This window comes from Chanodichthys erythropterus, chromosome 15 (genome assembly GCF_024489055.1).
Source record: "Chanodichthys erythropterus isolate Z2021 chromosome 15, ASM2448905v1, whole genome shotgun sequence".
Lineage (NCBI taxonomy): Eukaryota > Metazoa > Chordata > Actinopteri > Cypriniformes > Xenocyprididae > Chanodichthys > Chanodichthys erythropterus.
In genome coordinates, this window is record NC_090235.1 from 15,758,014 (window position 1) to 15,776,280 (window position 18,267).

Consider the following 18,267-nt stretch of genomic DNA (forward strand, 5'->3'; position numbering starts at 1 on the left):
TGGAATTTTATCATTCGTGATTTGATTGGCCCGTCGCTAATCCTCTGTCTCTGCGAAGTCCCATTCCATTGGACTTTCTCCCTGTCAATCAGACTGTCTTTGCCCGCCCACCCGTGGCGCCAAATAAGGCACATAGTATCGCTGTGTGTGTCAGTAGCCCGGACGGCTCGCTCTCATCCCGCACTGGAGTCAAGCGCGCTCGGCTGCGACATGACCAGAGCCCCGCAGACCTGGCCATTCAAATATGGAGCTTTTTAAAGCGATCATTTCGGTGCTTTGGATATTATTGCTCAACAGAAACGAAGAGTCCCGTGCAGAGGAAGGTATGGATCATCTTTATGATTGTTTAGATGCCAGGTCTTTTTTTCCCCGTACAGACGGGAAGTGTAACTCTCACTGCAGGTGTGTGCTTTCATGTTCCAGATCTGTAAAGTTCATAAACAGATCGAATCTCTAAAGCTTTTGAATAATGAGAATTAGATTCACGAGGAATCCGCTATAGGACAGACTGCAACAATGTTGCAACAAAATGTTACATGTTCATAAATAAAGCGCTGGAAGTGATTGATCATTGTTACATTTATTCTCGCAGGAAATCACACTAAATGATGGTTGTTGTTTTGTTTCCAAATAAAATTGTTAATATAAACACTTTTTAGTATTATAATATGGAGGTTAAAATGAGAAGATAAGATAAAAAATTGACTTTTTAATTATCTTAATGTTTCATTTTGTCATTTTAAACTGTTTTTGTTAGATTTTTCTTTGTCATGCCATTTTAATCTCTTTATTATAATACTACAAAAGCCGGTTTCTGTTATTCTGGATTCACAATAGGTGTTTCCTGACTGTGCGGCTCATGGTGGGATTGTTTGACAGTCATGAAGCTTCAGCAGTTCTGATGCCAGGCTGTCGCATTAGGCTCAGGTGAGGTCAACTAAGCGTCCTAATGAGTGGCATGGCACAGAGAGGGAAAGAACAGATAATAGCGGCGTCCCTTCAGGCTCTTTGGCTGTGCTGAAGAATCCCAGCTGAGCCAGGCTGCTCTCTCTCTCTCTCTCTCTCTCTCTCTCTCTCTCTCTCTCTCTCACATGGCTGAACTCTGCCAGCCTCTGTCCTCTGCTGGAATGCTGGTCGACTGGATTAGAATCGTTGCCTTAATGAATGTTTTGACAGCGATTAATTGCTGTGAAAGCGATGTGTTCTGAAAGGCCTTGTGTGTCCGCGGTGATATATGGAGGGTTTCTGATTGAGCTGAATATGTTCTCACTGTACGAGAAGCTCTTTGTCCACAATTACGTCCCGGTCCTGCTGCGTCGCTTCTCTTTGTGTTCAGCATCACTGTGTTCTCTCTGTATTCAGGTGGATTCAGACTGATGAAAGCTCTTTGTTGGTGCAAGTTATACTAAGAATTCACCTAAAAATGAAAATGGTCTAATATGATATGATATAATATAATATAGCGTTTGAGGTCAGTCAGTATGATTTTTTTTTTTTTTTTTTTTTTAAAGATACTAATATTTTTATTCAGTAAGAATGGTTTAAATTGATCAAAAGTGACAGTAAAGACATTTTTAATGTTACAAAAGATTCTATTTCAAAGAAATGCTGTTCTTTTGAACTTTCTATTCATCAAAGAATCCTGAAAAATAACATGTATCACAGTTTCCACCAGAAAATATGACTGTTTTCAGCATTGATAATAATCATAAATGTTTCTTGAGCATCAAATCATCATATCAGAATCAGGATCATGTGACACTGAAGACTGGAGTAATGATGCTGAAAATTCAGCTTTGATCACAGGAATAAATTACACTTTATTATATATTCACATAGAAAATGGCTAATTTAAATTGTAATAATATTTCACTATTTTTACTGATTTTTTGATCAAATAAATGCAGCTTTGGTGAGCAGAAGAGACGTCTTTTAAACTGTGGTAGTATGTGGAATGGCAAGCGTTTTCTCTGTCTGGTTGGAGGCACAGGCCCTCATTCCTGACCCCTCAGCTCTAACACACCTTGGCATCTCATTGTGGGCTTATTTACTGCTTTTTAGTGTGATTGCGGCTGTTGCTGTGGCGCAGCTCTTTCAGGCATGTGCCGGTTGGTCATGCTGTTCCTCTCTGTCAATTCAGACCATATGAGGGCACTTACCTAGGAAAGCTTTTTACGCCTGTCATCTCGGTGCTGGCTTCCATCAACAGACTCTGCCAAACTCGTCCTGCGTGGCATTGTGCTGCCCAAGTTGTTGGGAGAAGTGTAAAATCTTGAGCTCTGAATATTTCTTGATTAAATCAAAACTGGAAATTCAAATAAAAGCAAGATTTTTAGTCGGACCTCGGTCTGTGCTGGCCGTGCCTTCACTAGCTGTTGAAGCTGGCAGCCGGACTGTGTGGCGAAGGTGAGAGTGATTTGTGAGGTTGGCAGGCGTAACAGTGACTTTAAGTGTGGACTCACAATGAGCAGGAAAGAAAGTGAAACAATGAGGGATGGAGACAGGAGACGGATGTGTCCGGAGTAGGCAGTATATGGAGGTGGAAAGGCGGTGTTTGCGTAACATCCCAGCTCTATTTTAGCAGCCTTGATGCATTCTCAGAAGTGATTGATCTGAAGTGCACTATATAGGCAGCGACTCGTGCGTCATGGGAGAAGCAACTCAAAATTGATTTCAATGCAGCCGACGTGAGATGAATAATACTTAATTTTGGTATAAAAAACACATTCGACACATTGAAGTTACAATAATGGCCGCTCTGCTCTTACGTTCAGAAGAAGGTGGATTGCGTTTAGCATTTTCACAAGATCATATTTCCATTACATCATTATTTTGGCTTCTGTTTTTGGTCAATATATCACACTCAAAACATGAGTTTAGGGAAGCAAAGAGAGAATTTATAACTTTAACTGTACATCCTGTCATTTGGAAGCTGAATTTTTTTGATGCAGGTAAAGTGTCTCGCTTTTGTCTTTTCTGAGGGAATAATAATTATCTCATGCTATTATTGGAGCCTTAAACACAATGCATAGTTAGTGTGAACCGTGCATTCATTTGAACAGTGACCGCAATTATACGGGTGGCTTGATGCAGTGAAGGAGATGCAGATAAGGCCGTCTTCTGTGCCATTAGAAATATGTTACTGACCCGTAAGAAGCTTAATCTGCTGCACATGTACAAATAGGTACTCTTGATACTGAAAAAAGCCTTTACAAATACTAGAAATCATAAAAAATGGAAATAATTTGTATCCAGAGCTTTTATGTCATGTTGCATGCCTGGCTGCTTCCTTTTTTTTTAATTATATGATGTCATTACGTTGCTGTCATGCCGACCGTGGTTTTAAGTATCGATACATCTGCCCTTTCCAGCGAACATGCAGAACTTAATCCAGACATTTTAATCAAATCTGCAAATTCATTTGAAGAACCGAATCAACCAGAGATCAGTTATCATGATCAGAAGATCTGGAATCTGTCAGATCATCTCAGATGTATTAGGCGAGGTACGAAGAACAGACACCAGGATTTCCTCTGCTGCCCGCCAGCTGTTTTGACCAGGTTTGTAGTATTAAAGGAGTGGTTGATTTATGATTTGACTTTTTTAACTTTAGTTAGTGTGTAATGTTGCTGTTTGATCATAAGCAACATCTGTGAAGTTACGACTCTCAAAGTTCAATGCAAAGGGAGATATAATCGCTTTTTAAACGGCTGGTAGGGACTACAATGAGCTTCTTCCTGGGTTGTGACATCACAAACCCTAAAATTTACATAAACCCCGCCCCCGAGAACACTCAACAAAGGGGGCGGGGCCATGTTGAGCTGCTGTAGAGTTGTTGTAGTCGAGTGTTGTTCATTTTACGCCACAAACGAGGGTCAATTCAACACAAAAGATGAACATGACGGCACATGCTAGTGGATGAGTTGAATCAACTCCACAGCAACTACATAAATTTATCCACTAACCATTCAGAAACGTCTAAAAGTTGTAACTTCTTCCTGAGTCTCTCCATCAGTGTCGACTCCGGTTTGAACAATGTAAGGCTGAACACTGTCATCATTTTGGCTGCGTGAGATTCTCCAGCTTTGTTGTTGTTGAGCTGTTAAAGCTCCGCCCTCTTCTGGAGCAGCAGCTCATTTGCATTTATAGGGACACACACAAAAACAGGCAAATTTGACAAGCTATAATAAATGATCTGTGGGGGATTTTGAGCTGAAACTTCACAGACACATTCTGGAGACACCAGAGACTGATATTACATCTTGTGAAAGAGGCGTTATAGATCCACTTTAAAAGATCAGTATATGCTCATATCCTTGGCTCATCTTCTCGCCTGTATGTTATATGCACCTTGGTCTTGAAATCTCACTGTTTTAGTACATTCTCACATTAAGTGTTTTAGAACGTCCCGCTGTTTTAGTGATTGACATGGATAACGAGTGCATAAAACTTGCATTTTGTACAGTTTTTCTGCTTTTGAGAGGTGATCTAAATATCCGAGGCTTGAAAGTTGGCAGGCTTGTGCTGCAGTTGTTTTGTCCTCCAGGTCTCTGAACTGTAAACTGTGAACAGTCATGATTTCCCGTAATATCCTGTGTGGATGTCACAGGAGAATCTTTACGTTCAGCATTACTTGAGCTCTGGTAATTAAGCTTGATCTGTTTCACCACTAATTGACAAAGTCCTGTATCGAGTGGAAGCATGGGAATCAGTGTGCTGTTGTTCTCTGCGGGTCACCGGGATTCATCTTCGTTCCTGGTGAGGACAAGTTTCTGCTGGATCTGCAGGAATGCCCCCGGAGGCAGAGTCGTGTCTGAGGAGGTTTTGTGAGGAGGATGGATGTTTTATTACCAGGAGAATATGAATGTTGCACAGCTTCATGAAGGTGAAAAATGAAACGTGCTTCATGCTGTCAGGAGAAGGTTGATTGTCCTTCCAGCTGCATTGTGTAGTTGCTTTTGAATATTTATCTCTGGAATGTGTCAGACAGCTGGCAAAGAAAGTCTGCATGTGCCTGACCTCTTTGTTTTGCTGATCTTTACATTTTAAGACGAAGTCTTTAGTGTGTAATGTTGCTGTTTGAGCAGGAAAAAGTTCCTCCAGAAGGAGTTCTTCTCAATATCTGTTTCTGAACTCCTGAAACGCCTCCATCTTGAGTTTTCTTCACAATATTCCTCATGTAAATAATTCATGCGCAGAATAAAGGGGCGGGGCCTGGTTGAGTTAGTCAGTAGTGTGTTGAAACTGGCGGTTTCAACATCAAGACTTTATAAAAGGGCATAATATGGCGTCTCTAGACGAGCATTTCCTTTGTGAAAACGGACTGTTTGTTCCCAGGTTTTCTTAATGTGGTTCAGTAGCGTGATTGTAATATGGATATTAGGGATGATGGAGAGGACCGGTTTGCTGGGGGCGGCTCACACATGCAGATGTGGCCTTATGTAAGACTCCAGACCTCCGGCTCTTTTAGAGGTTTAATGAATAAAACAAAGGAGCAGTTGGGAATAAATGTTGCTTTTCTCCAGCTGTGCAGCAAAACTAGTCGTGAGCTTCTTCTTCAGGTTCACATGTAGAGATTTTAAAGCAGATCACGCTTTTTGCATGGTCAACACATTCCCAGAGTTAACTAGGGATGTTGTTATTGATTTAGGGACATCATCTGTCCCGCCAGATCTGATATAATGAAAGCCGATAGCTGACGTGAAGAGTTTGCATAATTCATTTAGTGTGGCATTCGATGTATTGATCAAATAACTTTTTGACAGTAAAAATTATGAAAATGTACTGGTAGAATTTTTTGGGGTTTCATACTAAATTAAGAAACCACAGAATGCATTAAAAAACATATATAAAAATGTAATTTAAAATGTAAAACACAAAATTATCACTAATAGAAATGTTTGCAAATGAACATATAATTATCTTTTGTTTTTTTGTTTTTTAGGAAATATGTAATCTGTCACATGCAGTTTCAGGTGTTCAAATAAAAAAAATAATAATGAATTAATGAATTAATTGGTGCAATGCAAAAGTCTTCACCCCGGGGTTAAGGCCAGTTTTAGCCTCGGGTTAAGCAGTGATTCTAAAACAATTCAAAAAGCTCAAAGAGATGTCAAACCAGAAGAGATTGTGTGATTTAGAAGATTTAACACAACCAGAGAAGTGTTATTTAGACATTTCCACAAGTGTACCCAAACTGTACAACAACCCAAGTTGGGTTAAAAATGAAAAAACCCAGCGTTTGGGTTAAATGTTTGCTGGGTAGTTTTATTTAACTCAACTATTGTTTAAAAATGGCTATATGTCTGGCTTAAAATGAATATAAAATATGTTGGGAATTAAAAATCAGACACATAATTACTTGAGGAAACAATAATAATCAAAAGGAATTTAATAAATTTTTATCGTTTAATTATTATTCATTAAACGCATTAATAAATGTGCATTTATTGAACACATTAATAAATGTTAATTTCCAACATACTTTTGGGTTCATTTTAAGCAAGAAAGTCATTTTTAAACAATATTTAAGTTACATAAAACTACCCAGCAAACAATTAACCCAACCACTGGGTTAGTCCATTTTTAACCCAGCTTGTGTCGTTTTTTAGAGTGAAGCAATGCTGTAATTTGTCCAGTTAATCCTTAAACCTCATGAATATTCTGGCAGTCTGAAATAACTCATGATTACCTTAACCCAGTCTTTTTAGAAGACTATTTTAAGTTTGTTGCGTCAGCGTTTCACTCTTCCTGTGAGCTTGTTTTACTGGACCTAATGCATTTCTAATGCTCTGCCGATACATCAGTGGTGGATTCGGTCTCAAAGCTCATAACAAAAGCCACGTGTCACGTCTCCACTGGGGTCCGCTTAAACTTTAATGTTTCGTTCAGCATCCTCACAGCACTGAACTGTTGCTCGACTTCAGGGTTTTTCTATTTGAACCACCTGATATGTGAAGTGGATTGTGAGTATCGTTGAGTGATTCGGATGGACACTTTACTCTGTCCTGAGATGTGTCTGCCTCTCCCTGTCTGGTATATGCCAGCGTGACAGACTTGCGTCGTTGGCCCCTCGGCCCCTCAGATGCCCGTGAAGCAGCGCTCCGGTGATGTGCGAAACCCCATTAATCTTTTGAAGAGGCATTTGACCTTTCAAACTCATTAAGCGCTGCAACCTCGCACATGCCGGATATGAGCCGTCCCGCTCGCCTCCTCCGTCTCCCTCTGCCCCCTTTATCAGGGCCCAGATAGGATCAATGTTCTCTCTCCTTCCCTCACAGCGCAGCTTTGACCAGCGACCTGGAAAATCACCCGACCTTTTAATGCGTGGTTTCCCGCTGATGAATAAATTCATAAATTGCATGCTCCTGCATGAAGGCTTTACCCAGCCTCCCCAGAGCCGAGATCAGGGCCTGACTTCTGCGATCGCTCTCGCTCCCGGCGGGAGGAAAACACCCGGCGTTGAGTTAAAGGAGTCGGACTCGTGGTTGGAGACGTGGCGTAGCGGATGCTCGGAGTTGTGCTGCTCATTTGGGAGACATGAGGAAGAAATACCTTTTAAAAAAAATCAAATGGGTTGTTGAGTTATTTTTAATCGTCTTAAGTGCATGCTAATTAAAGCACCACTACAAAAACATCAAAACTCATTAAACAAGTGTTATTTTAGTGTTATTTGTATAATTGTATTACATTTATTTTCTGTTTTCAGTTTAGTTTAGTTAAACTACATTTAATGCATTAATGACGCAAATGTCTGATCTTGTTTTCTGTCAAAAAGGCCAACATAAAAATAATAAAGTTAATGAAGGAATGACAATATTTTTTTTTCCTAATTTCACAGGGAGATTTAGTGAAAATTCACGTCTATCTGTCATTGTTTGTGTCTGTGTGGCTGAATCTCAAGCTCCGCAATCAGCATGTGAAGTGTGTGTGTGTGTGTGTGTGTGTGTGTGTGTCTGTGTTTACTCTGATTGCAATCAAAACAACTGAGGGTGGTCTGATTTCTCAGGCCAAAAGTGTGTGTGAGCATTGCACTAAACGGTTAACCCCAATCCAGGGTCCTCTCCAACCTCAGACGAGTCTTTGAACATTTTGTCCAGCTTGAAAGATAAAATTGACCTCGTTCTTTATTTTATAGTGGAACGTTTGTGTAATATCACAACTGGTGCTTCATCTAGAGGCGTATAAATCCTGGCACGCTTGGAATGGATACTCCAGAGATAACAGCTTGATTTATCGGCGTTTTTACTCTTGTTAAGATGTTCAGACGTGCACTGTGATTGCTTTTCAGTGTTTGGAAGGCTTTAGGTTCTGTTGAAGAAGCTGATTTCTCAGTTTGCTGATAGAATGTTTATTATCGTGTGATGATCTGTGCAGAGCTGCAACAACTGATCGATTCAAATTTGATAATGATAATAGCTGACGATGAATGTCATTATAGATTATTTAATGCTCTTTTATTGTAATGTTTATACTTGGAGAAGTGTATAGTATGCCATTTAATTTGTTGTTTGCTGTTAGGACTGGTCATGTGACATGAAACATAATGGCGTTTCACCTGGACATCATCGATATTGTGAGTAAGAGTGAGTAAATGATGGTAATTTTTAGTTTTTGGGTGAACGATCCTTTAAGTGTGTGTGTGTAATAGTGTGTGTGTGTATGGTGATGTAATGTGTGGTCAGATGGTCAGTTGGTCCTCTTTCTCAGAGCCAGATGGGAGACTCACAGGAAGTGCCAGTTCCTCCTCTCTATCCACTTTCGAGTCTGTCCGCACACACACACACACACACGCACACACACACTCAAGTTAATGGCTGTGTGTATGTGACAGCGTCACCCTTTATTTCTCCTTGTCTCTGAGGTAATTGTAGATTACTTTAGCACTCCTTGAAGGTCAGCTCAAGGACAATTTAGCAGACAGAGTCTAAATGAGAAGAAATAGGATTCACCTGGCAGGGTATGGGTGTGTGTGTGTTTCTGACCCAGCGTGCTGCTCATCCAGTGTGTTGTGTGGACGTCCGTCAGTGACTGATGTTGCGGTGGCCTCGTGTCTTTGTGCGGATACTGAATGACTCCAATACAGCCACTGCTGTCCATTCATTACCACAGAACTCTCTCAAATATGACTCCGTTAATAACTGCTGATGCAGAACAGTACATGTGCCGCTGTATGGAGGGTCTTCTGAAGCCATACGATAACCATACCGAATGACTTCTCAGATCTCATTAAATTCAACTGTGGCATGTCAAGATTCGTCATGCAGTGTTTGACATCCATAATGAAACGCACAAGAACCAATGATGTTCCGTTATGAAATCTCATCATGCCATATTTGAACTTACTTGAGCTTATGTCACAATGACTGCTGCACCTGTAGTATACTTATCAAATCCTGCTGAGGTTTTCTTGATGTTTTCTTACTAAAGCAACAAAGTACATACACTACTGTTCAAAAGTGAGCCAAACCTTTGAACTGTAGTGTATACAACAGGTAGCAAAGGTGCAAATCGATGTCACCAAATGCCAGCCTGAAGGCAGAGCACATAAAAGCACAGTGAATTCTTTAGTAGAAGGATGCTGGGAATTATTGATGGGCATGGTTTGTATTAGGGCATTTTTGTAATGTGAGAATTATATGTGTAGGTGTTTTTTACACAGAGTCTCGGTTTTTAGTTCAGAATTTGAGAGTCCTTCTGCTGAATCAAATCCTGCAATACAACTGAAACAAAGCCCATTAAATGTCATTGCACCTTGGATGGACTTTGGAGGAACTTTTTCATGCTCAAACAGCAACACACTAAAGAAAGGTGAAGTGAATAATTCCTCGTGTTTTGCAGCTTGAAAATCCCAACCTTTTTTGACTTTGCATCCTTTGGTCACCCAATAACAGCTGATCAGCCATGTGCTGTAATCCACTGTGAACATCTCAGCAAATGCATAGAAATGCTTTTAAACAATGCGCTAGCGGCGTCTTTTGCTCAGACATGACTTGCTCTTCCGAAATTCTAATGTCATTATGTAACTCCACTTAGTTATGCGCTTACACATGTGCTTTTAGCTTCATTGACACAGTCCTCTGATCGTACATGCACGCTTCACTCTGTTCGCCGGTCCTGCTCAGGAGAGTGCAGATGTGATGAAAAATTCAGAGCTGTTCTGTGGGTTGATCAAGCTTGAGTTGAGAATACTCTTAAATAGTGCAGCAGTCGCAAAAGGCAGCGGTTTAAAGCACTAGAGCTGCACGATTAATCGTTAAAAGATGTTCTCGATTTAGACACCCATGTGATCTTATTCCTATATAACGATTCAGTTCTGTCTATTAAAGCTTTGACAAGTACGATCACAGTAAACATTCAGATCTGTGTTCTGATCCAGAGAGAGCAGTTGTCATGTATAGGCATTTCATACCTTTACATGATAACCACATTATTATCATTATAGTATCATTATTTCTGTGTTACAAGCATTCACATTATCACTGAAGTACTGGAATAAAAGTTTATAGTTCAGATATAAACACTGATGTGTATAGTAGTGATTAAAATTGAGTAAATCACCTTTTCACCAATGACACTCATAAAAAAAGGGTTTTTGTGTTTGTGTTATTGAATCATTCATTCAACAAATTCATTCAAAAATGTTGATTCATCCAGTAATGAAACAAGTGAAGTCTTTATGAGTGAGTCATTGAATCATTCACTCAACAGATTTGTTTAAAAACGCTGATTCATCCAGTAATGAAACAAGTGAAGTCTTTATGAGTGAGTCATTGAATCATTCATTCAACAGATTTGTTTAAAAACGCTGATTCATCCAGTAATGAAACAAGTGAAGTCTTTATGAGTGAGTCATTGAATCATTCACTCAACAGATTTGTTTAAAAACGCTGATTCATCCAGTAATGAAACAAGTGAAGTCTTTATGAGTGAGTCATTGAATCATTCACTCAACAGATTTGTTTAAAAACGCTGATTCATCCAGTAATGAAACAAGTGAAGTCTTTATGAGTGAGTCATTGAATCATTCACTCAACAGATTTGTTTAAAAACGCTGATTCATCCAGTAATGAAAGAAGTGAAGTCTTTATGAGTGAGTCATTGAATCATTCACTCAACAGATTCATTCAAAAACACTGATTCATCCAGTAATGAAACAAGTGAAGTCTTTATGAGTGAGTCATTGAATCATTCACTCAACAGATTTGTTTAAAAACGCTGATTCATCCAGTAATGAAACAAGTGAAGTCTTTATGAGTGAATCATTGAATCATTCACTCAACAGATTTGTTTAAAAACGCTGATTCATCCAGTAATGAAACAAGTGAAGTCTTTATGAGTGAGTCATTGAATCATTCATTCAACAGATTTGTTCAAAAACGCTGATTCATCCAGTAATGAAACAAGTGAAGTCTTTATGAGTGAGTCATTGAATCATTCACTCAACAGATTTGTTTAAAAACGCTGATTCATCCAATAATGAAACAAGTGAAGTCTTTATGAGTGAGTCATTGAATCATTCATTCAACAGATTTGTTCAAAAATACTGATTCATCCAGTAATGAAACAAGTGAAGTCTTTATGAGTGAGTCATTGAATCATTCACTCAACAGATTTGTTTAAAAACGCTGATTCATCCAATAATGAAACAAGTGAAGTTTTTATGAGTGAGTCATTGAATCATTCACTCAACAGATTTGTTTAAAAACGCTGATTCATCCAGTAATGAAAGAAGTGAAGTCTTTATGAGTGAGTCATTGAATCATTCACTCAACAGATTCATTCAAAAACACTGATTCATCCAGTAATGAAACAAGTGAAGTCTTTGTGGTATTTTTTATTTTTTTTTAATCATGAATTCAAATTCAGAAATTGATATTTTGTCAGAACCTCTAGTAAATGGTGTTATTTTATTTGAAAATAACATTTGAAAACAAATATTTATGATCTCTACTTTACTTTAAACAAACAAACAAAAAATCGTGATTCTCAGTTTATCCAGAATCATGCAGATACTTTACGTTGCAAATACTTTACGTTGAATCTACATTTTTATATTCAGAAACAAATCTGCCAGATCAGATACTAGTAACTCCTCCACAGATATTCTGTATCATTCTGCACAAGAACAAGCGTCTGTCACATAGAATCTCTCAAGCTGGTCTGTCCCATTTCTTCACAGTGATTTCTGAATCTTCTCGATAGAAAGTTTTATTCCAGGTTGGTTAGGCTTTATGTGTGAGAGAACTGTGAATGCCAGTGATTGGGCAGTAGCAGGCCTGGCCAAGTGGACTTCATCCGGTTTCAGGTCTGGACATGGACGTGTGAAGACTCTGCTTAGTGCGACGCCACTTTTTGACATTCCAAACTTGTCTGAGCCGTCGTGTTCAAATGCTTCCCATCTGCGGGCCGGGCTGCTCGGAAACTAGCAGGGCAGCATTTGCATTTTAATTTGCATTCAATCACCGCTGTGTGAGTGTGTGTTTACGTGCGTGTTTGCATTTATGGTGTCTTCTGAAAATTGCCTAGTGTTTTTCTGTTTTCCTCCTTTTTTATTATAGAAGCACTATGGACCTTAAATTTCAATCTGTCCATTCAGGGTGAATGTAGATGAGACCCTATACTATATTTTTTAAAAAAAATTTTTTTTTAAACTCACAATCTGTATCTTTCCATACACAGATTTCATTAGCGATGTGATATGAACCAGGACTCTTGGACCGCAGTTCAGCAGAATTTATTATTTTATTTCTTACGCTGCCTCACACTCGTACACCCACTCACACTAGCAAATTTAACATGTTTTCCTTGATTGCTAACACACAAAATATGATTCTGTTGGCCCCAAATCCAGAACCATTACTATAGTACTCAAAACAGACACAGTGTCTACATGAAGCACAAGTTATAACATTTAGCATGATTTATATACTAACATTGTATTTAATCATATTTTGAATTAGCATGCATATATATATATATAATTTTTTTTTTTTTTTTTTTTTTTTTGTCATATACTGTAGATGAGTAGCAAAATTGTTTACACTCCAGTCAAGAACCAAATCTGAACTGTTTGTACCAGTTTACTCTGTCATTTGGGTCACAATGGTTGACTAATTGATTTTTGATTTTTTTTTTTTTTTGCCCAACAAAGTAATTGATCTATTATTTCATGTGCTTTAATTAAAGTGCTTTAGTATTTAGCAGCTGTAGTTTTGGATATTATTAATTTGGATCTTCAGATATCTGATGCCAAAGTTCAGTATTGATGGAAAAGAAAGGTTTTTGAATGTAGTATTGAAAGTTTTGATGATGGACAAGGTTATATATATATATATAAAAGGAAAATTCTGGGCCAAAACAGAAAATTCAGGATGCACTTGGCTGAAAACAGAAACCTTAAATGACCTTTATTTACTTATTTTTAAATATATTTTTGGTATAATTGTATTCATATACATTTTTTTTTTTTTTACTTGAATTTATGAATTTTACCTGTGATTATTTGATGACGTGCGCTATAGATGTTTAGTGAAGGTTTGTCAACACTTCAACAGAAAACAGACTACAAGATCAAACTAAAAATCCATTAAAATCGAGAAATCAATATTGTCAACCCAGTGCTACAGATAGATGCTGAATAGTCAAAATGCAATTAATCTTCACTGTTTTTTAGTCCTCATATTTACTCAGGGTGCTAATAATTCTGACCACAACTGTGTGTGTGTGTGTGTGTGTGTGTGTGTCTCTATATATAGTGTGTGTATATTTCTCTCTTCCCAGTCTGTAGTATCACTTGTACTCCGTGTCATCCTGCTCTCTCTCCCTGACTTTCTTTCTCTTTATTCAGCTCATAGGGCACTAGTCATAGTCGTAAGGAGGCCGCTGGGCTTCAGGCTTGCTGGATGATTGGCAGAGGAGAAATGGAGAGAGAGACCCTCTCCCTGTGCTTTGATTAAACTCTCTGAGATCTGTCCATTAGTGGATGGGCCTCTTCAGAGGATCTGTGGGCTGCTATATATTGGGGTGCCACAGGAACCAGGGTTAGGACCTTTTCCTTTTCACTTTATCTGATGCCTGTCACATTTTTCATTTCAGCCTCCTAAATGGTTTCGCCTTCCTCTTGCTCTCAACCTGAAATTTAAATGTGAGCAATCTTTGCGTTCCTCCACACTAAATAAGAAGGTGGGAATGACCCTCACCGTGGCTAAATTGCTCATCAAAAGCGCAGTCTTTTAACAGCGTGGAGTTTTGAACGGGTATGTTAGATCATATTTCCCATGCCGTCATTGATTAACATTTCGTTTGAGTTAAACATGTTTGGCAGATCATTTCCTCAACACTGGAAAATACGTTCATAGGTTTTGGTAGGGAAACCCTTCATGGTGGAAAAGCTCCTTCATTGCATCTAGTGATGAACCACAATGGACTCTTGCAATGTTCTGGCCACTTCTCTACTCTTCATTTGTGACTCAGGTGGTTTTGATTGGAAGCACTTGCTTCGATGAGCTTGAAACTGATGCAAGGTCTTCCACTGATGACCTTTTCTTTGCCAAAGGCAAGGGTCAATACAACACATATGGGAAAGGCAATGACCTTTGACCTGGTTGAGGCTAAAAAAATCAAACCAGCATTTTGAGGGCAAGCTTTGGTTAAATGATTGTTCTTGAATTGATTAGCATGGAGATTCATCAACATTAACATGCTGAGATTCACAAAGACTGCAGCCAAAATCTCTTACTCTGAGTAGGTGCTTACTTTAAATCAACTGCCTTCTTTGTGACTGTTAAAAAGCATGTTCTAGAGCTGCATCTCGATCTCGAATCAAACACCTACATGGTCTAATTCCTAAATGACAATGATTTGCCTATGATTTGCCTCTTTGGCAAAATCACACCGGAGTCCAGAGAAAGCAGTTGTCACGTATTCATGTATTAAACAGCTTCACAAAGTCTTTTCAACATCACAGAATCATTATTTCCGTTACAAATATTCACAGAAGTAGAGAAATGGAGTAAATCACGTTTTGAAAGTAACTTAGTGCTTCAAATAATGATTGTATCAATTACACTGTTACACCAGTAGGTGGCGACAAGTGACTGTTAAATTCATTTTTCATTGAATCATTCGTTCAACAGATTTGTTCAAGATGCAGATTCATCCAGTAATGAAACAAGTGAAGTCTTTATGAGTGAGTCATTGAATCATTAGGCTTGTTTGAGATGCATCGGCGCTGCGCAGACCGTCTGACATCAAAGTACCGCAAGAGCGATTAAAAAGCATAAGGAGTCATTTGCTCTCCAATCGCTCTCGTGGTACTCATATGCCGATCGTTCATTCAAGCCCATTCATTCAAGAGATTCGTTCAAAAACACAGATTCATCCAGTAATGAAACAAGTGAAGTGAGTCATTGAATCATTCACTCAAACCAAGTTTTTCTTTTTAAATTCAGATTAATTAAACATTTTAAATAGACTGCAGCAATTAACATTTTGTCAGAACCTGTAGAAAATTACATTATTTTGTTTAACTGTCTGTTCAGAATTGCGAGAGAATCGTGATCTCTGTTTGAAACAAAAAATCATGATTCTTAATTCATCCAGAATCGTGCAGCTCTAGTATGTTCTGTACAGCATGAATGTGGGTGGTATGGATGGGACTGTGGAAAGAGGCAATAGGGTCCATCTAATTAAATCCTGAAGAGAGCCATTGTGCACCTGATTTGCATAATTAGTGGGATCCACCCTCCCCCCATCATTTTTTTTTTCTTTTCTGAAACGAGGCATTTTTGGATTAATGTGCTCAAATTATCTACCTCACAGATAAGTAAATAAACAATCATAGAATAAATGAATCGAGACGGTGAGTGTGAGGCAGGCGAGCGATGAGATCTGACAGTTGGACAAATGATAATGAAAATCCTGACTTCAGGTGGAGAAAGAGGACTGTTTCTACCTGATAATATATTTTAAAGCTCTGGAAAAACAAGGAAAAAAATATTTAGAAAAGTATCCATGGTATTTTAAAATTATATTAATATACATGACCCTTTCACAAATTAAGATACCTCATATATCCAGGTTTTGCAAATCCTGTTGTTGAGAGGGTAAAATATCATCTTGATTTTTAGTCGTTTTAGCTCAGTTTTAAGCTCAGTTTTAGTCATCTTGAGGCCGTGGGCTCCTGGTTGAGATCCTCTGTTTTAGACCGATATATCTCCCTGTCATCTGTCTACGGTAAAGGCAAGCTTTCTATCCCTCCTTCCGTCCATTCATCCCTCCATCTTTCTGCAGTTTAACAGACACAGACCTGTTATTCTAACTTATCGACTCGCCTGGCTGTATTCTTTTCTTTTACAAGCCGGCCGGTTGTGCTGCCTATTGATTGATCAGCTGTCGAGAGAATGGATTTCTGCGGTTCTGTGATGTGCTGTATTGATGGATGGCCGGTTGGACCCCGTTCTCTCCCGACCCCAGACCTTTCCATCTCTCCCTGTCTTTCTCTCTCTCTCACACCTTTGACTCGCCTTCATTCATCAATGGATGGAGATCAATGTCTGTAATAATAATGGAAAGACGGAGGGGGAGGAGAGATGGAGGAAGAGAGTCTGGACTTTAGATATGATATGATATGATATGATATGATATGATATGATATGAGATATGATATGAGATATGATATGAGATATGATATGATATGATATGATATGATATGATATGAGATATGATATGAGATATGATATGAGATATGATATGAGATATGATATGAGATATGATATGAGATATGATATATGATATGATATATGATATGAGATATGATATGAGATATGATATGAGATATGATATGAGATATGATATGAGATATGATATGAGATATGAAATGAGATAGTATTTGAGATATGATATGAGAATAGATATATGATATGATATATGATATGATATATGATATGAGATATGATATGAGATATGATATGAGATATGATATGAGATATGATATGAGATATGATATGAGATATGATATGAGATATGATATGAGATATGATATGAGATATGATATGAGATATGATATGAGATATGATATGAGATATGATATATGATATGATATATGATATGATATATGATATGAGATATGATATGATATATGATACTGATATATGATACTGATATGATACTGATATGATACTGATATGATACTGATATGATACTGATATGATACTGATATGATATTGATATGATTTCAGTGTTACCTTGAAAGGGTTTGGTCAATGTTCTCTTACTTTATTTCAGTTTTACACACTTTTTACACTATATATCATTCAGTAGTTATTTTATTTTGTTTGTGTTCAAATTTACATGACAAGCAGTTGTAGTATATGTGTGTGTGTGTAACGGTGTATAATAACTCATTTTAGACTGTGTCAGCAGTGATGATGAGTTTGATGACATCAAGCGTTCTGAACAGAAGCCCGCTGTAAACGGCCGAGGGCGAGAGTGTGTGAACGTGTGTGAAAGTTCAATCCACATCCTCACAGTATCGTTAATGACGCCTCTGTGATTCGACACTGAGCGTTAGAGAGGAGGTGGGGAAGATGCAAGGGCAGGGAAGTGGTCGTGTTTGAGGATGAATGGATGAGACGGGTGGGAGTGAACGGCCCTCCTCCTGTCAGGGGCGTGAAAGGGAGGTGATGTGGTAATGTTGTGAAAATCAGTCTAATTTGATCTAAAGTGGATTCCTAAATTGAGAGAGAGGAAAAAAAGTCTCTCCCTCTCTCTCTTCCATTTATGTAACCACTCTTCCACTTTTTTGACTCTGTTGCTTATTAACAAGGACAGAAAGAAAGAGAGAGAGATGGGGATGGGGAGGAGTAGTTCTCTTACACTGGCCTCCTTTCCTACTCCATAATGCAACAAGAATTCTTGGTTAAAAAAGAACCTGAAAAAAATCAGGACATATTGGATCAAATGCTTTAAATGGCATTTAAAAAAAAAAGTAGTGTGTTTTTTTTCATTAATAATAATGACATTAATGTTTGTCAGATGTTCATGTAATGCAGTATAACAATGGTTTATAGATTTCAGCCATTGAGTACTCCTGCCATATAGTGGCTATTGATATTTTTGCTGTTTTGCTATTTTTATACAATCATATGGCACCAAATATTTAGGTTTTGGCTGTCTGAACTTACTGGAATTTTACTGAAGTAAAAGATATATTAAATCTAACATGAAAATAAGCATATTTTACATAAAAATACACTGTAAAAAATG

The 18,267-nt window shown here is 38.2% G+C and overlaps 1 protein-coding gene across 1 annotated transcript in view; it reads left to right on the forward strand.

The window, feature by feature from the left end:
* Positions 1-237: 237 nt before the first annotated feature.
* LOC137002202 (ephrin type-A receptor 7) overlaps positions 238-18,267 on the forward strand; it is a 119,934-nt gene continuing 101,904 nt past the window's right edge. Inside the window, exon 1 of the mRNA XM_067361713.1 lies at positions 238-323. Within this exon, the coding sequence (XP_067217814.1) occupies positions 245-323 (79 nt within the window). The 5' untranslated portion in view covers positions 238-244. The remainder of the gene's footprint in view (positions 324-18,267) is intronic.